Raw genomic sequence first — 19,927 nt, forward strand, 5'->3', positions numbered from 1 at the left:
ACCTTATTAATGTTATTTATGTGATATTATATTTTATTTAAGACTGCTCTGGTTGCCTGAATGGAACATACGGTTGCTCGTCCGAATGTTTTTCTTATGACTGTAAACCAAGTACATGCGATTTTGTCAATGATGATATTTTTTGCGAAGAAAGCAACGATGACGATGGATCCGTTGAAATTGGTGACTATGATGATATTTGCTCATATTTATCATTATCCTAGCTAATATTCAAATGTGTATTTGACAAAATCACCATTAATTTAATAAATAGACTAATAATAGACAAAACAAACTAAAATATTTCTTTTTTTCATACTTTTTCGATTTAAATTGACATTTATTTATTCTTAATAAGGATTTTTCAACTTTATAAGATGAACTTCTAACATAATTTTAATTATTACGATTTGTCGAATGAATAAACAGAAAATTATTGAAATTTGTTAAAAATAAAAGTGTCATTTTCTATTTAAATAATATATGTGTTGGTTCTGAATAATATAATTTTCCTTCTTCCTTATTTGAAAAGAAAATTCAAAGTTGACATAATGTATTTGAAGGGTTTTGATATTTGTAGAGTGTGTTTAATGACAACCAATTGTATATAAGCCATTCGACTCATAAGCTCTGCCTCTCTGGACGTTATAGGAAGATTCTTGTAGAAAAGTAACTCATATTCATTGGAAAACATTGAACAAGTGAATTCTCACACAACTCGAAGTGATTAAGGTTTATTTTAATAACAATTCATAACATTCGTTTATAATAGATACTCTAGACTTTGTTCAACGCCATCTATGAGACAAGAGTTTAATGACACCAGAAAACTGATTGAGCTGGTAAAAATTAAAATCGAACTATTCGAACAACTGAAGTAGAAAGAAGTCGAAAGAATGAATTTCTATTCAAGTTTACAAGAAAATTATGCAAATAGTTTGATTTGATTGAATATGCAAAAACAACAATAATCATAAGCCCGACGCTGTTTTCTTGTTTTCGATGTGAATATGTAGTGTTGTGTGCTTTTATCTAATTCGATTTGAAGAGTCGTAAATTGTAAACTAATCTGCAATTACTTGCTATGAAACATAAAGGTTTCTTTCGGTGCTATGTGGCCGGTATAAAAACGGAATTTCACGACGATGACGTCTTCGTCGCATTAAAATTTTCATCCAAAGGTATATTACACAAATTACTAGCACCAAAATCGCACCGATGACACTAAAAATAAAGGCAAAACTGACCGTTGGCAGATCTGAAATGTGCAGAAAATTCACGATTTAACGAAATGATTTAAAATGAATGAAACAAATGATCCTCACTTGTCATTTTCATCGATAGTCGAATCATGGCTTCACATTTGTATTTGCCTTCATCTTTGGCTTTGGTGTAATGAAAATTGAGTACGGTTCCATTTTCATCCAATTTAATATGTGTGTCATTGACTTCGGGCACAATTACATTTCCATTTTTATACCATGTCAATGTTGGCTGTGGAATACCAGTGACTTTACACCATAGCTTGATTGGTTCTCCGACTGGACTTTTCTTTACTGCTCCGTTTAAGTTTGATTTTATTTCTGGTACTTGTGGTTCCACCACAACCAAATCTCATGCTCTTGTCTCGTTCAGACAATATATTTAGCTGTCGTCATCTGGATATTACAGCTTGTTATATACTGGTATTACCGGGTATTACTATAACAATAACTTCTATTGTTTTCACTTCGCATCATCTGCTGACAGCATCCAGATGAGCTGAAATATCTAGATGACGGCAGCTAAATATATTGTCTGGTCTCGTTTGAGTCATCTTTGATGACACTAGCTTTGCAAACGTATTTTCCTGACGCTGCTTTGGTGACATTCGTCCATTGGATCTCTCGCTGATGTGAAAAGAGTGTGTTCTGAGTAATTACTTTTACATCTGGAATCGCATGAAATTAAACGAATACTCAAAAATAATTCTCTATAGATAATACTCATTTCACTCCACATACCATCTGAGCTAACAACCAGGGTGTCATCTTTTTACCATTCCAAATCGGCTGAATAAAAAATATGATCATGTCAAATTTTCTTTTCCAATCGAATTTCGGCACTCGTTTTCTCAAAAATATGCAGAAAAACTTCTCTTTGAACTTTACATATTTGATTTATGTATTGCAAAAAAAAAAATTCAAGTTTTTTCATACGACAATTTAAACATTTTAACAATTTTTCATCACCAAACATCTTAATTACAATTAACGCTTAATTTGTTTATTTCTCGCGCAAGAAGCTCGCGATATTGAACGAAACTGGATTTAACAAAGGATTGATAAAAATCAAGCGTATGTCATCATATGAAGCCGTTTTGCTACGACGATCAGGAAACATTAATCGTCGTCGCACCATACATGGTACAAAGGTTGAAAAAGCTAAAACCATTTTGAAAAATCGCCAATCGACACCGGCAATACTATCCACCCAGCCTTTGGCACTGCCAATTATGTTGAATAATCCTCCAGAAGTACTGCAACCAATCATTGTTAATGAGCCAGCAATCGGACAAGTGGCACAACAAGCAATGGCGAATAATGTACTAGTAGAACCGCAACCAATTGTTGTAAATTCGCAACAGCCGTCAAATAATGAGAGATCGATTTTGGTTCGTCGATCATATGGAACTCCAACCACACCAGAATCTCAAAGATCAAAGATTCCATCGATCAAGATTTTGATTCAATCAAAAGATTAATTTTGACCAAGGTCGATTATTTTCAGAACGGAAAAACTCTTTTATTCAATAAGTTTCGTTAAATTTCGTATTATAATCATTCAAAACTTATTTTTTTCATATTTTTATAATTAAACATAAATCGGTTGACACAATCAAATAAAACGCACTTTTGTACTGTGTAGATACATAAAAACAATGTCATGGTCAATTCATCTAGTGCACTTTGTGATTAAAATTCAAATTGACAATTTATGTCTAAAGTTTTCATTTACATTTTGGACTGATGAAGTGTGAATTTCAACTTTTTAACACGGTGACAACACTTTTTCATTACAGAATTTTCTCCTCTATCGATTGGAAAATACCATTTTCCATTATTTCGACATCGGAAACACCCTAATATAATGTTTAGTCAGCAGCGATGTCATCGGAACAATTGTCAGCCGGTCTGCGATTGTTTCCATTTCAAGTAAGTTTTATTTGGTATTGTAATGCGATTAATTTAAATGAATGTGAAAGACGTACAACTGATTTTAAATTGCATTTTATTAATTTTTGGTTTTTTGTTTTCTATGTGTTTTGCCAACAGAATTGCCAAAAACAAATAATTTATTTCGGGAATTGTATTCATATCCCGGTCAAACGGCGTATTTTAAGTGTTTAGAATCGTCGACAACAATGGAATCGGGCAAATATTATATTCAGTGGCTCAAAGATGATTTACCATTGACTATTGACAACACTCGAATGTATTGTTTCCATTGGGTGCAATTCAAATTGATGAATTGATTGCATCTGATAAAGGAACGTATCAGTGCAACGTTACCTCAGGAACTTTTTATACGTAAGCCGATTACATTCATTGAAAAATACCCCCTAGAAATTATCCGATATTTATCAATTCAACGGTCTTTTGATTCTATTTCAGACATAGTAGTAAAACTAATTTATATATTAAATCTGGCGGTGAACCGCAACAATTTCAGCCGCCAACATTTTTTACCGAATCAACATCGAAAACGGTGAACGAAGGTGAAACGGTCACATTGGACTGTGTTGAAAATGGTGATAGTCGGCCGCAAATTAAATGGCTTAATTATATAATGGATATAAGTGAAACAAATCCAAGATTCCGCATGATCGAAACGGGTTCACTGCAAGTCACATCGATCAATGAGGCAGATGCCGGAAATTATCAATGCCGTGCAAGCAACAGCATGGATTCAGCCGATATTGAAATTTCATTGCTTGTTCAAGTGCCTCCGAAATTCATTCAAAATCCCAGTGATCGCATCGCTTATGAAAAAGATCAATTAGAAATGGTGTGTGCAATGAAAGGTAAACCAACGCCCATTGTGCAGTGACTGAAAAATGGCGATGTTATCACGCCAAATGACTATGTGCAAATTGTTAATGGGTAAGTTGAAAATAAATGGGTTTGTCTGCGACAATGAATTGAACCAACTCAAATTGTTCACATTTCCTATTTAATTTAGACATCATTTGCGAATTCTTGGAATTATCGAAACGGATGCCGACATGTTTCAATGCATTGACAGTTATTCAGCGGGTAGCATTCAGGTGGCAGCTCGAATTGAAATCGCTACACCAAGTAAGATTTTTTTTTTATTCATTTCGAAAAATAGTTTACGTACGACACATCGCGTTAATTCACAGTAGACGAAAAATCGATTTGGCATTCAAAAGAAAAATAATCAATGTATATTTGGTCCAAAGATTGTCGTTTTAGAATTTTTACCAAAACAAAAATTATGTATTAATGTTTTCATTTTAGATTTTAATAGATTTTATATGTTTAAAACCCGTTTCTTTTCCTTTTTCATTGACATAACACTGGAAAATGGCACGACAAAGAGAGTTTGAAAATCGACTTTAAATCGTATGTTCGCTGGTATGATGTGGCACCGTTGATGCCGTTGTATTTTAAGCGTAAGTGAAACAGCAGCGGCAATAGCGTCAACGGCAGCACATACGAAGCGAAAAGGGAATATGTATCGAGTAACCTATTCCTATGCGTTAGCCGTACGAGTTCAGCATTACTCGGCTCTCAGTTATATGCTGAGCAGCAGCAAATAATGATACTCTGATGAGATACAAAGCTGCACGCAACTATTTTGCTGCAAGAAGGGCACCGAACACTACACTTAAAAAAATTCAATATATGCTTAGTTACAAATTTTCTTTCAAATGAATGTTTTTGTTTTCTACAAATTTATTAATCTTCAGAATTAATGCATTCAAAATACCAGCTCGATCAGCAAGTCGATCTGTGTGGTCTTCTATTGAAACATGAGCGCTTGCAATATTTTGATCAACGTTCTTTTGATTTTTTGCTTGTTTTGGACTTGGTGGGTCTTCTTGTTCGTCTTGTCGACGTTTTCTGGGACGTTTATTTGATGGCAATAGTGGTATATATTCTTTTAAGCATAGAATTAACGCGACGTGGCCCGGTGCAAATTTGAAATCTTCGAGATATTCGTATCTGGTTTTTTTTTTAATTCTTTGAAAACGTTCTCGATTTTGATTACCGTATTTTTCAATATCAACTATTGATTGCACTTTTTGTATCATAGCCTGCCTCCGTTAAAATTGGAATCAAATTCTCTCTGAATTTGTCTCCAGACAGGTCCTCCAACGATTTTAGTATATTTTTCGCCTATAAAGCACACAAAAAAGAATTGTTCACAAAAAAACTATTTATTTTTATTTTTGTTTAATCTCTTACCATTTCAACATTTCAGATCAAAATGTTACGCGACTGACTTAACTGAATTAATTTAAACAACTGACCAAAAACTTGCCACTGACACTTGTTGAAATGACAACAGAATGAACAGCTGTTTTAATCGATAAAACAGATTTGTTTAAGTCAACGTCATTTGCTTTGTAAATGAAAATTCGTTCCGATTCGTTCACAAATACACGTGAATATGGTGAATATTTGCTGTATATGTTTGAATATTTGAATATTTTCGTTTCGTATGCATTTTGTGATGTATTTTTTGAATGTCAATGTATATTCCTTAAATGTGGTTAGGGTGTGTATAGTTAAAAGCCCCTAGCTTATTTCCCATTTGCAAAGTGCAAAAATTCGAAAAGTTCCAAAGAATCAAACATTTAATTTTTTTCGGATTTTTTTCTGTGATGTAGTTTTATATATTGTTACTAATATTTATTGAAAAAATAGACGCGACATATTCAAGAATTTATTTTGTTTTTTTGAAAAATTGAAATGGTTCTAACCTTTTTTCCCCCACTGTACTACTGTGTCCAAAAAATACATATAGTTATTCATTTAAACTTAACGGGGTAATGGAATCGTGTAAATATTTTTTGTTGTAGGTTAGGACACTGTTATTGATATCTGTACAAAATATCATGTCAATATCTCCATGAGGACTTGTAGACCATGTAGAGATGGTTACGTGGAGAAAATATGTATCTGTCAAACATTCAGACCTGTCAAAAGAAACAACGTAAACAACACGAAGTGAAGCTATTCTGGTGAATCATATAATATAAAATATTTGTGTGTTTTATTCAATTTATACAATTTTGCAATTTTATAGCAAGAAAAAAATATATGAGAACCAGGCGTGACAGAGATGGTGCTTCTCAAATCGAGTCGCGTTCAAATACATTGCCAATATACAACGTAAGTGATACTCGGAATAATACGTTTCACCGCAAATAATTTGACATCATTTGGTTCGCCATACATTAAAGAAGATCCAGCTCTAATTTTTACCGTGGATGTATCATTGATAGACCTAAATTTAAACACGAATATTTTCACTCAAAACAGTCCAATTATTTAATTGTATTTTTGAATCTAATTACAATGTACAGTGCGCTGCCGTAACAATCCATATTTGGGAAATAATTGAACCTCCACAATTGTGAATACCATTTATTCGAAGGGAGACCTGCCATGGTGCTTGTGTTATATTAATTTTGAATCTGAAGTCACAAACAAATCCTTATTTCCATTCATATTATATTAACTTTGGATGCAGACTATCACAAATGGATATATTATTTGCCTGGAGTCACCGTTTGTACAGATTATGAAAATGAACGTTTCATTAAAGAGTTTTACCAACGCGCCACCAATTTATCGATCGATAATAATTCAAAAGCTTATCAAGACTATCGTCACGACATGAATATAATCGGATCGATAAATGCTGGCAGCATTGACTTGATTGAAAATTTTAAAAACGTGTCACTGTTCAGAAAACTCAGTGGAGATGAATTGTTGGATGTCGTGACAAAGGCATGCAATTTTTGTTTTTTTTTTTCTTTAGTCACTAGAGTTCCGTGTTTCTTTACCCTTCAATTCTCTTGCCGATTTTTACAGTTGAAAACAGACACTCCAACGTCTGAAGATTTACATATAGTTCTGCGTCCTACTATAACAGAAGCTGGAATATGTCACACATTCTCGGAACTCACCAATTATTTCATTCACGAATTGTTCGTCCATTGGAAAATTGATGCTACGAAAATAGCGAAGATTAACGCAATGCTTACTGATCATTATAAGAATCATGTAAATTTTTATTACATATGACGATTTCACTTCATCGAAATTGACTTCAGCTTGATGAATCGAAGAACCAAAATATCGTAAATAATCATTTGCTTGGAATAATGTAAATAATTGTATATCCGTAATCAGTAATGTGCGAGAAAAATTTTTCAGGGGGGGAGGGGGGGTGGTTTTTCGAAAAAAAAAATCTCTAGCAAATCAGACAAATTTTCGTTTTTTTTTTTTTTTGGAAGTCACTTTTTGACGCGAAAATCCCTAGCAAATCGAAAGAATTTTCTCTGCGAAAAACCCTAGCAAATCAGAAAAAATTCACTCGGAACCAAAAAACCTTAGGAAATTGAAAGAATTCTCCTCAATTTTCTACATTGATGAGCTAAAAAAAAAAGGTCTTCACTTTTAGAATCAAAAACCCTAGCAAATTCGAACAATTTACTCCTTCTAACTTGAACCTTTAATTCGGGTCGAAAAATGAAAATACCCCATTTCATTGTGACTTCACAATATGATATTCACCCCTTATGACTCAACTGGGCATTTAGGTTTCTTCTAATGAAAGTTACGCATATCAATGTAGTTTCCATTGGCATATAGTTTTGTCCACCCTGAATGACCCAATTCGAAGGACGGGGGTCAGAATAATATAAAAATGAACCCTTGGAACGGTGTTGAAAAATCAATAAAATATTGTAAACTCAGCTCTGTCAAATGACATAAGCACATATACTAGAGTGGCCCAAAAAAAATTGGCAGATTATTATTATTTGGTAAGAAAATAAGATTCACCAGTTTTCACGATGATTAAGTTACAACACGCATTGATATATTGCATTTTGTTGACTTTAAATTTATTGGATTTCTTCCTAAAATGTATATTTGCAGTAACTTAATCACCCTGATTTTTTGGGCCACTCTAATATACACCCAAATGTAAATATACACATAACCTACCTCAACTGACGCTCAAATCTGTCAAGTGACAAACATAAACATAAGAAAATACAAATATATGTACATAACCTAAAAATTATTTGAAACCGTTAAGCAAAAAAATGTTAGGACCAAGTTCCACATTAGGCGATGTATCGCTAATTCCAACCGATACCAATCAAAGTTGGCGCAACACGTTCAACACAACCAAAAAATTTACAAAATTCGGTCTTTTGGCAATAGCGGCTTTCGGCTGTTTTATCTGCATCGTAGCTGTCGCTACTGATGTTTTCGGATGTGAAAAGGCACAGCTGGTGTCAAATATCGGCGTTTTAATCACTTCGTTTGGAGCAATTTATGCCTTTTAGTACCAATTGAAAACATATTGTATCGCCAAACCAGCTCAAACAAGACCGAATGACACCGAAACAAATTCACAACATGTAATAAACCAGCGAGTGAACGGATGTGAAAAGCGATTGGATGAAATGGAAGAACGATTGAAACGTGTAGAAGATGGAAGGTATGTAATATTTATTTTTATAATAATCAAGACATACTGTAAATTGTCAGCTAAAAGTAAAAATTGGCGAAAAATGAAAAAAATAATTAAATTTTTTTTCTTCAATTCTCAAATACTACTCAATTTTCTATATCACCTGGTGAAATCAGAATGAAAAAAATCGCATTCCATATCATCTAAATCACGATCTGGACTTTTTTCACTGTTTGAGTGCTCTATACCGAGTCTCCGAGAGTTTCATATAAACTTGCTATGTGATGCCTATTGAATAGTAAGCGAATACCAATCGTGATGGAATCAATAGGCGTCATTTGGCTATTGCAAGGCGAGTTTATATGAAGCTCTCGGAGACTCGGTATAGAGCATGAAAAGTGAAAAAAAAATCTGATTTTTTTTCTCAATTCTCGAACACCACAAAATGGTCTATATCATGTGATGTGATCAGAACATAAAAATGTGTCATCTTTGTCACCCAAATCGTTGTCCAATGCTATCCCGCTCCTCCTTGTATGTATGAATTTTTACAACGGACATTCTATTCACACACAACTACGCAATAAAAGTCGCTGGTACAAGCCATTTGATTGTAAATGAAATTTGAGAATAAGAAGTTTTTTTTTCAATTTTTGTGTGTTCTATACCGAGCCTTCGAGAGTGTGAAATATTTATATCGTTAAACTGCGTCGCATATCAAAGCGAAACAAAATTCTGTTACTAAAACAAGGCAGAACAGTAGCTAGTTATCAGCACAAAATGAAACTTACATATTTGGCATAATAAAAAGCCAATGTTCTCTATTCCTATGATATTTAAATATTGTCTCGCTTTGATATGCACCCGTTTTGAGTTCCGTTTCGATATGCGAGTAAACAATAAGTTGTTTTTATTCTAGAGCGTTCAAATGTAATCAACTGACATATTCAATGGAACTTTTTGACCGGACATCGTTGTAATCTCTTCTGGTTCCGAGAGAATGGTTTTGGCCAATGTTCCCTCTACACAATAACCTATTCGATTGAAAGAATAATAATTGCATTAATAATAATGTAGAGAGAGAGAGAGAGAGAGAGAGAGAGAGAGAGTACAAGGAGCGCATAGAGTGTGTATGGTACGTATGGTTGGTATGCGAATATAATATGCTCTGTTGCCACAGTACAGAGTTGTACATACAATTTGTTCACAAACAAATAAACAACCATTCTCTAACATCGTTGTTCGGTTTTCGGTTTTATGATCTTATGATTTTGTATATAAAAATGATCTCATTTATAAATATGAATATATTGATTTATTCATTGAATAAGTCGATCCATATCTTCTCGCTGTTGTTTGAAACAATCCGAAAGCCGTTTATAAATTTAAGTTTTTTGAATTTCTCCGATTGTAGAGCAATTACGAATCAGCCATTGTGTAATATGGAATTTTTCATTGTTGGCGATACGAAACAACCGAGGAATGTTATCGAACACAAGATTCGTATGATGGGCGGTCGACTAGCATCTGAAATACATTCACGTCTGGCTGCAGTCATTTCAAATGCTGATGTTGTGAACAAAGGTGGAGAAGACATTCATCCAGCCTTCTTACATCGCATCCAAATAATATCCGATGAATTGGTGGGCAGCTTCCTAGAAAATGATCCAATTGAATTGATCATCGGAAATGATTTGAGTAAATTTGGAAAAGATGTACGTTTGTTTAAAATTTTTACGGATACATAATCTACAGACCAAACTTTGTCTACTGCTTTTTCGTTCAACAACATTATTGTTTGTTTCATGCATTTTAAATTTACTTCTTAATTCAGCCATACGAACGGATGCCAGAACAAAAAGACGCCTTCAAGACATTGAGACAATACGAAACATACAATACAAATGAAATTTCCGTGCCAAATTATAATGTCTACTGTGAAAATAATATCCGATACGAAGCAATGCTGAACTTCATTGACATCGATATAAATAAGAATTCGTTTCTGAAATTAGAATTAATCGGACAAACTATGATCGAGACGAAGGGACGAATAAATGACATTTCATCTGGTTTCAAGAAACAGACGCGCCACTCAAGCGTAGAAGAGGGTAAGGCAGCATTCAAAAATATCTACGCTCATTTGACTGGTAATGAATTTGTGAAATACGGTTTCGATAAGCAACCAGGAAAATACAATCGCGTGGATATATTGAACTACACCCGTTCAATTGAAGTCAACTATGTAAACAGTAAATTGGATAGCTCTCTATACAATTTGATGAAAATGTTGTTTCACGGTGATGTATTGGAAAAAACATTGCTCGATTATTGTCTGGTCTATGATGGGATGCCTCTGGGTGGAATAAAGAAACGAACCATTCGATGTGCCATTCATCTATTGGACCAAATCCCATATATGTTGGATGTCGGCAATTCACGTTCAATTGTGGCATTTTCAAATCAATTTTATTCATATTTTCCTCAAGCATTTGGACAACGCCGACCACCATTAGTCAACACACTTGAAATAGTCCAGGAAAAAATCGATTTACTAAATAAAGTCTTAGCCAGATATGAACAGTATGAAACAATGACAGATCGAAAATACAATCGAAAAAACCTTCTCGATGTTTGTTACGAGCATTTACAAGAGTCGGTTGAAATAAAAATACTACGCAAGTCTTCACCAATGCACCAACAAATAAGCGATTACATTTTGAATACACAAAAACAGGATGATCCAACAGCCCATTACGATCCAGGTCCATGTGAAATGATTGATATATTTGAAATAGAACGACATGAAGAAACTATACGTTATCTGTCACACGAAGACAATTTCAATCGTCAATTGTTATTTCATGGCTCGGGCATGCAAAATTTCGTTAGTATTTTGACAAATGGCCTAAAGGTAGAGGTAAACGATGTATACATATCCGGTTCAGCATTGGGAAAAGGGATTTATTTTGCGGACACAGTAACAAAAGCGACCAGATATTGTCATCCCATCGACGGTATCGGATTAGTGTTGTTGTGTGAAGTTGCTGCAGGCCGAACAGGAAGTCGATATTCTTATGATCCAGCACCACTGAACACCAAAGCATTCGAATCAGTTCAAGCGATTGGTAAATGGCATCCTGGTTCATTCAAAACACGACCCAATGGTCTAAAAATTCCAAACACCAGAATTGTTGAACGGATTGGTGTAAAAACAGACCTTGTTTTTAACGAATTTGTTGTGTTCGACGAGTCACGAGTAAAACTAAAATATTTAGTCAAATTAAAATTCACCGGAAAAGAACGATATGGAAAATGAATTTACCATACACATACAAACACAAACACATACAAAAACACATACATACACAATTATAATTTAGATCAATTGAATGAACAATTAATAAATTCAAATCATAAACGCGATGTATGTGTGTGATATGTTTGATGTCTTCGGTTTCATAATGTTTAAGTAAATTGAATTAAGTTATTTTTGTACTTTTTAACAATGAAAAATCCAAATAAATTTATTAAAGATTATAAAAATAGTAAATCATCAAATATTCTTCAACACTTGCAATTACCAATTCTGCCCAATGATGAATGCCTGTTGCAACATACCTGAATCGCATTCAGTTTGTTCATTTAATCATCAAATCTGTGTGCATACACGAAACGATTTTGCCATTCTCTGTGTTATTGTATTGAATAAATTTCCCATCCAAGTTCAAAACACAAAAAAATTGTAAACAAAAGCTATTTACAAAAATTTTAGTCCCTGCCAAACTCACCTACTGATTTAGTAAAATCACTTAAAATTGTGTATGTTTGTTTTTCTTTTATTTTATGCGACTGAACAATCTGACGATAAATATAGTATATCAACAATTTGTCTATGTTGAGAAAATGAAATTAAAATACGTATAAATTAATTATTACAATTGATTCATTTGAATATCGCAGACGGTCAAGTGAATAAACATATTTTTGGCGATTCTAAAACAATATAATGTCACTAATATCCATTCATTTTCTTTTATCCCTTTGTACCAAGATCAAAAATTACATCGACAATTGATTTGATCGGTCGGTTGAATTTTAACATTTGTTGTCATTTAACGCTGTACTTTGCGTCAACGAATTTTTGACAGGCATCCTTTCCACCAATTTCATACAGACCAGCGCAGTCCATACTAACAGTAAAAAGAATGGAATGTTCAAATGTATATTGTTTTTATTCACAGTACACAGAAAAATTATCTATCATTCATTTTCGTCACAAAATTGACAACAGAAATGTTGTGTTTCACTTTTTGATTTCGTCACTCGCTCTTCGCCTCGTCAGAGGTTTCTTATTTGATAAATGTCTGTCCAAATAATATAAAATCAAAGTAAAAATAAGATAAAAATCCAAATTGTTTTTTGTTTGTCTCCATGTCTGGAGGCACAAAAAACTTGGAACATTTACAAAATCTTCCAACGACCAATTCTCTTGGAAAACATTTGTTCAAATAAAATCTCAAGGACGCAATTGCACTGGATTGATCAAATTCTTTCTGAATAAATGATAATTGAAGGTCAAGATTTTTCAGCCTATTATTTTCAGTCTATACAGATATTTCACTCGTTTAAAATAATATTTTCAAATTAATTGGAGAATTGCTGGTGTGACATTTGAAAGTGGTTTTTTCAATCAAAACGCTGTTAAAATATGTGTGGGGTGTTTGCAGGAACACAGATTGTAAATAAAGAACCTAGGGGCTTTTATGTTCAAGTGTAAACTACTATTAAAATATTCAAACATAATGCCAAATAATCTGGAATATGTGCAAATGAATCTGAATAGCAGCCTATATTTCTCGTATATTTATACCAAACCGTCCTTCAAGCTTCGGATCGAACCAAATTTTGAGGCAAATTCCTTTATTGATCTCTCTTTCTCTCTGACGTAGAGAAGATCTATCCGGATAAAAGTGGATTTCATCAAAAAAAAATGTTCAAGTTGTGGTGGCCAAATTGGCCAAAAATTAAAATTTGACCGTCTGGCCGGAAACATCGTTGCATTGCGTCATCTTTTTGAATGTTCAAATGTATATTAAGTTTTTATTCACAGTACAAAGAAAAATTATCTATCATTTATTTTCGTCACAAAATTGACAACAGAAATGTTGTGTTTCACTTTTTGATTTCGTCACTTGTAATTTGTTTTTATTTTTATTATAAAAATAGTATATGTCATCTCGGTGAAATAATTTTACAATGCACAATTTTTCCTAGAAAAACTGTGCAATCCACTATAATTTCTTTAAAAAATGACTTAGATTCCTGTGTGAGTGTATATCCAGTCACGTGCTGCCAAAACTCGCGAGTAAACACCCGGATATAGTGGCTTTGCGCATCCTTCTCCCCAGCTTACAATACCAACTAATCTCGGCTCTCCGCCATCCTGACTAAAAGCAACAAGAGGTCCTCCCGAATCACCTGTACAAAATTATGACGTAAAATACATTCATTTAAAATCATCTCCCGTCATAATAATTAAGTCGATGAAAAAAAACCTTGCCTTGGCAGGCGTCTTTGCCCCCATTCTCATAGAATCCTGCGCAGATCATGCGAGGTGAAACTCCTCCGTATCTTGCGTATGCTATATGGCACTTTTTTTGATTCACTAAAGGCACTTCGGCTATTAAACAAATGAAAATTGTGTTAATATTTTGTTGAGAGTAATGCTTATTAACAGAAAACATACCTCCACGAAGTTGAAGACGTGATTCGCTTGAGTTGTGAGTATTGCCCCATCCGCTGACAAACGATGTTGTATTGTCTGGGAAGACTTCATCAAAGTTGTGTAATTTAATTACTTGTTTTGTTTCGTCAAGTTGAATTGGATTCACCAGTTCAATTAATGAATAGTCGAAATCAACGGTTTTCATGCTGAAATTTGCATGCTGAACAACTCTCTTGACATCCAACAATTCACCATCTTTGCCGTAGAATGATGAACCGGCTCTGATTTTAAGGATAGATAGATTGTCTGATCTGCGCCTGTGTTCATGAAATAAATGTGGAAAATAAGTGAGGTGTATCTATCAGTGATATAAGTAATTTTATTTACTCGGTGCAATGTGCGGCCGTTGCAATCCAAGTCGGTGAAATAATTGAACCTCCACATAAATGTGACTCGCGGTATTGAAGTGACACCTGATAAGGTGCTTGTGTTATACCAATGGCAAAGCCACCGACAATTCTACCATCGAGCTGAGGTTTTGGCTGATGCACTGTTGAATAAAAGAAAAAAAAAACACCAAAAATGTACCAAATAATATTATTTAGTCAATATGTTTTTAAAATACCTGCCGCACACGAGACACAGGCGATCAATAAAAATAAGTTCGAAATATGTTTCGCAATCATTGTAAAACACCCAAATTTAATAATTCACTTGGAAAAATTCAATTTAAATCACAGAACTAACGAACCTGTCAGTCGACGTGGAATAGTTTATGTGATTGATTTCAAGGAACTACTTGGACTTATATACCGTTAAGCAACACTCTTACTGGACTTATTTTACGTAATACAATTATCATTGGACATATTTTTAATACGCAGTTATACTGAAAATCTCAAAGGTTTATCGAACCACACGCACCTCGTCGATGTTAATAGAGATTACTTCCTTTCAAAATAATCGGTTCGGTAATTATACACTCGAAATATTTAATCTTCAAAGAGTAGGAGAAATAACCGACGGAGACACTTCAATTTTATGATCGGAAACGCACACTTGACGGGACTTTTGATAACTCAGAAGGTTGTAGTCTGTGAACTATGATAGATTGTGTTAAAAAGGATCATTCTGAGATAAGATATCTCTGCACTTGAGCACTTTTAAAAACTATAAAAAATAAATACAAAGCTTTACGAAAAACAATAAATTTCTTTAATGACAAGCTAACCGCATTTGGACGTAGAATATTTAAATATTGGTTGTATTGAAACCAACATTAAAAGTACCATTTGAGGTTCAATCTTGAGATGTAACTCTTACAATTGATACTAAATGTGTGAGTTACATATCTTAATGTGTGGTTCATACAGATAGAATTGATCATTCGTGACATTTTTCGATTTCTGGTGGCAATCAACGGAAATTGGTTTTGAAGTCAACACTTTGTTATATACAAGTCATTTTCATGTTGCTGAAAGCATTTTTTAATAGGTTGGATAGTATCAAATTACACACTACAGTGCAAACCATTTCCGAAAAGTCCCGCCTGCCCCGGGGCACTTGGTAAACAAAACCAAAAAATGGTTTGGTTTCGGTTGGCTTTTATGTAAATTTTAGAATAATAATTCAGTTTTATAATAATGTGATTTCAAAATAACCCTTAGTGATTTATCTATCTAACTCAGAAATTGGGAAGAGCTCAAATTAAACAACACATTCTCCAATAAATCTTGATCCAAATGTATTTCATAAAAATAAATATAGATTTTCATGGTTTTTACTTCAATTGTAAATAAATATTTTCTTTATTATTGTAAAAAGTACTATAAGTCGATCGATATACAATTTATAATAGTTCAAAAAAAAATTTCAACATCCTAAATCCCTGTGTGGGTATATATCCAATCACGTGCAGCTAGTACTCGCGAATAAACACCAGGGAATTTTGGTTCAGCACAACCACGTCCCCAGCTCACAATGCCAACTAATTTCGGCTCTCCGTCATCTTGACTAAATGCAACAAGTGGACCACCACTGTCTCCTTGGCAAGAATCTCTACCACCTTGCTCCAAGAAACCTGCGCAAATCATTCGAGCACTAATTCGATTTTCATAGGCATTTTGACATTGAATCTGGTTAACTATCGGAACTTCAGCTAAATAAGAAATAAAAATGTATTCGTCGTGCTGAATGATCTTAAAACATTTAGAAAGATATATGTACACCAACCTCCACGAAGTTGATCATTAGATTCGCTGTTATTTTTAGTGTTTCCCCAACCAGTCACAAGCGTCGTTGTATTATCTGGAAAAACTTCATCAAAGTTGTGTAGTTCGATCACTTTTTTGCTTTTATCGAGTTGAAGTGGTTCTTGGAGTTCAATCAATGCGTAGTCAAAATCAATGACATTTCTATCATATTTTTCGTGTAGAACTATTTGTTTGATATTTAGCACTTCACCATCTTTGGCATGGAAAGAGGAACCAGCTCGGATTTTGAGAGCTGTAAAATTACTGATTGCACCGCTTTGTTGGGGAAAAACATTAAACATCAATTTAATGTTTTAGAAGAAAATAACGAGACCTTGAATTTACCTCACACAATGTCCAGCCGTTGCAATCCAATTCGGTGATATAATCGAACCACCGCAAATATGTGTACCGCGTCTTTGCAATGATACCTGCCATGGAGCTTGTTCAATTTCAATTGGAAATCCCCCAACTATCTTTCCATCTGATTTTGAATATGAGGAGGACACTGTTGAAATAAAAAAAAACAGCTCCAGTAAATTATGCTCCAGAAATGAATTGCTTCTAGCTTGAGAACTAACACCATTGTGTCTACTTTTAATAAAAGTATTTTATATTATGAGGAAATTTAAATTACCAGATGCACACGACACACATGCCACCAACAGAGCTATTCTCGAAATTAGATCAATAAACATTTTGGTTTTTGTACTATTTACCAAAACAAATATTTTTTAAAACTAAATTGTATCACAAAACTGACAAATATTTGGTGCAAAATGAATAACGCGTATGGCAAATTTGATTTGGTTTCGAGCTTTTATACTCAAAAGAGAGAACTATATACGTCACAAAGTTGTTGGCATTATCAAGGTTAATCAACAGAATGTACTGATTAACAGACATTTTGCAAAATAATCAAGTTGAGTGCTACAAAAGGAAAAAACATAAGTCAATGACTCTTTTATAATCGTATACTTGAAGGTAATTGTAAATCGATATTTTGGCTTACTCAATTTAGTGATTTATTACACGATGTGTTTTACAATTTTGACCACCATAGCTATTCATCTGAGTATAATTGTGACAGTTCTCAAATTGACGAAATCATTTACTCATCTCTTCAGAAATTGTAGGGTTCCGCTTAAATACCAATATTTCTTAATGTTTATATGAAATGTGTTCCATCCACGAGGTTAAATTTCCCACGCTAATCGAAAGCCGTCTGCCAATCGGCTCCTTAAAGCTTTTATTTTGTAACAACGTACATATATTGTCTTTGTCATAACAAGAGCACAATGATAATAAAAATACTTGACATCGAAATATGTTTTTTTTATTAAGTTTATTTTATTTTGGTGTAAAACAAAAATTCACTCAGTTTTTTTGTATTAGCTTATGTAATTTACTCTTTTTGATTGACATGGTAAACCTTTAAATAATAGAATAATCAATCATAACAAGCATTTCTGTCGTCACATAGAATATGTCAAGGTTTCAAACGATAATATAAATCAGCTGATATCAAGATTTAAAGGTAAGCAACGTTCATTCATTGTTTTTTCAGTTTTTTCACGGAAGTCTATTTTCAAAATAGATATAATTGTTTACGATTCACCTGTGGATTTGTAAGCAACAAGTTTATCGATTGATAAAGAGGATTCTCTTACTGTATTAATATATCCATGCAACATGTTTGGAGTCTCAAACCGATCGAAAACATCTACAAGTGGTTTCCAATTAAAACTTCCAATTTGGTGAACCGCAACTCCTTGAGTTTGATCAATAGTTGTTCTAGCAACGAAATTATGCGCACTAAAGTATTTCTACTTTGGTTCAGAATTGCGATGTCTTAGCAAGTGAAAAGATTTAAAATTTGTGTTGTGGAACTTTGGAGCTGAAGTTTTATATTAAACTGACATAAATATCTGTTTGTTTAAAGAGATTGTGTTTTCATTGCAAATCGAAATGCAATTAGAATTTAAATATTAGTTTTCCTGATATAATATAAACTAATAGTTGAGGTTTGAAATGTTTGTACAAAAGCATCGACAAGGAAATAATTCTAGTGGCGAAAATTCTGAAGAAGATGTTCCTGAAGGCGATATTTTACAAGTAAACTGCTGTTATTAGTTTAAAGATGATGAAATTTGGAAATCTATTGTATTTTATATTCATAGTAAAATAAATAGAATTTAGACATTTTTTATAATTATTTTCACAATATTTAATTAATGGATATCGTTAAAAATAAGTTGGACTTTTTAATTAGCATGCAGAATTATTGATACCTTATTTATGGCTCATATGAATTTATTAAAAGTTTTCTTTAAAAAAAAAAGAAAAAAATTAAAATATTTAGTGAAAATTGTAAAGTTATTTTTCATATTTTCTATCGATCTAATATTGAATTTGAAATTCGTTGTCATCGATACGTTTAATCGTCAGAATAGCAAAAATTTAATACTATTTTATCGATATTGCATGTTAATATTACGATTGTTTGATTGATTGAGTAATGCTTGTGAACAGATTAAGTAAGTTCTGATTGGCCTCATTTTTGAGTTCGATAAGATCGTTAACTTTTCTGATGAATAAAATAATTTTACTTTTTGAGGACTATAAGACATAAACGAATAGGAATACGTTAGTCTTTGACGTTTGAAATTTAAGAAAGCTATCATCAATAGATTATAACGGTCGAACTACAGCGGAACATGTTTTTCCATCAATAATAACCAAAAACAATTAAAATAATTTTAATTTTTTTCAATTAAAGACTACACATTTTTCTTATTTATTTTTATTATAAAAATCATATAAATTATTTTGGTGGAATGATTTCATATTTTTTTTCAACGTCCAATCACAATCTTTCTTAGAAAAACTGTAAGTCGACAAATTTCGAAGCCCGATCATGGTATAGGATTTCCTATATAAACCTTGTAACTAACAACACCTCTAATGTGTATTCCGAGTACTAATCGACGTTTGTAACAATATGGCCGTCACGGTTTGGCAAAATCATAATGAATCGATTAAACTGCCTTAAACTGTTAAAATAAAACAGTAAAAATAAATAGATTTTAATTTTTTACATTTTTGAAAATAAAAAATCTTTTGTTTTTTTAATTTTGTGAGATTTTCTGTCCAAAATATTCAAAAATATCAAATTAATTAAAATGAATTGGTTGACATAACCTCACTTTTGTGTCACAATCGTGAT

At 33.0% G+C, this 19,927-nt stretch overlaps 4 protein-coding genes across 4 annotated transcripts in view; 2 read left to right on the top strand and 2 right to left on the bottom strand.

The window, feature by feature from the left end:
- LOC116350925 overlaps nt 1-295 on the top strand; it is a 1,875-nt gene extending 1,580 nt beyond the window's left edge. Inside the window, exon 2 of the mRNA XM_031782933.1 lies at nt 43-295. Within this exon, the coding sequence (XP_031638793.1) occupies nt 43-224 (182 nt within the window). The 3' untranslated portion in view covers nt 225-295. The remainder of the gene's footprint in view (nt 1-42) is intronic.
- Nucleotides 296-983: 688 nt separating this feature from the next.
- Nucleotides 984-1,989, bottom strand: LOC116350939 (vascular endothelial growth factor receptor 2-like). The gene is made up of 3 exons (XM_031782948.1): nt 1,923-1,989; nt 1,326-1,613; nt 984-1,258 (listed from the first exon to the last, which is right to left on the bottom strand). Exons 1-3 carry the CDS (start codon nt 1,987-1,989, stop codon nt 1,083-1,085), a joined length of 531 nt encoding a protein of 176 aa, XP_031638808.1. The 3' UTR covers nt 984-1,082.
- Nucleotides 1,990-8,347: 6,358 nt separating this feature from the next.
- Nucleotides 8,348-12,040, top strand: LOC116350940 (poly [ADP-ribose] polymerase 1-like). Its single transcript, XM_031782949.1, has 4 exons — nt 8,348-8,408; nt 8,628-8,748; nt 10,136-10,436; nt 10,556-12,040. Exons 1-4 carry the CDS (start codon nt 8,348-8,350, stop codon nt 12,038-12,040), a joined length of 1,968 nt encoding a protein of 655 aa, XP_031638809.1.
- Nucleotides 12,041-14,038: 1,998 nt separating this feature from the next.
- Nucleotides 14,039-19,927, bottom strand: part of LOC116350941 (polyserase-2-like) — a 13,168-nt gene continuing 7,279 nt past the window's right edge. Inside the window, exons 14-20 of the mRNA XM_031782950.1 lie at nt 17,047-17,209; nt 16,682-16,977; nt 16,341-16,607; nt 14,837-14,999; nt 14,471-14,766; nt 14,285-14,404; nt 14,039-14,202 (exon numbers count right to left, since the gene is read on the bottom strand). Of these exons, the coding sequence (XP_031638810.1) occupies nt 14,039-14,202; nt 14,285-14,404; nt 14,471-14,766; nt 14,837-14,999; nt 16,341-16,607; nt 16,682-16,977; nt 17,047-17,209 (1,469 nt within the window). The remainder of the gene's footprint in view (nt 14,203-14,284; nt 14,405-14,470; nt 14,767-14,836; nt 15,000-16,340; nt 16,608-16,681; nt 16,978-17,046; nt 17,210-19,927) is intronic.

This window comes from Contarinia nasturtii, unplaced genomic scaffold (assembly GCF_009176525.2).
Source record: "Contarinia nasturtii isolate CC-2019 unplaced genomic scaffold, AAFC_CNas_1.1 Cnas_scaffold_4311, whole genome shotgun sequence".
Taxonomy (NCBI): domain Eukaryota; kingdom Metazoa; phylum Arthropoda; class Insecta; order Diptera; family Cecidomyiidae; genus Contarinia; species Contarinia nasturtii.

Bases quoted from the DNA above. Each gene is read 5' to 3' on its own strand.
- LOC116350940 (XM_031782949.1), top strand. From the start codon at position 8,348: ATGTTAGGACCAAGTTCCACATTAGGCGATGTATCGCTAATTCCAACC. The intron at 8,749-10,135 runs GTATGTAATATT...CTCCGATTGTAG, and splicing joins AAACGTGTAGAAGATGGAAG to AGCAATTACGAATCAGCCAT. The intron at 10,437-10,555 runs GTACGTTTGTTT...TTCTTAATTCAG, and splicing joins TGAGTAAATTTGGAAAAGAT to CCATACGAACGGATGCCAGA.
- LOC116350939 (XM_031782948.1), bottom strand. From the start codon at position 1,989: ATGAGTATTATCTATAGAGAATTATTTTTGAGTATTCGTTTAATTTCA. The intron at 1,614-1,922 runs GTAATTACTCAG...CAAGAGCATGAG, and splicing joins ATGCGATTCCAGATGTAAAA to ATTTGGTTGTGGTGGAACCA. The intron at 1,259-1,325 runs GTGAGGATCATT...TGCACATTTCAG, and splicing joins ACTATCGATGAAAATGACAA to ATCTGCCAACGGTCAGTTTT.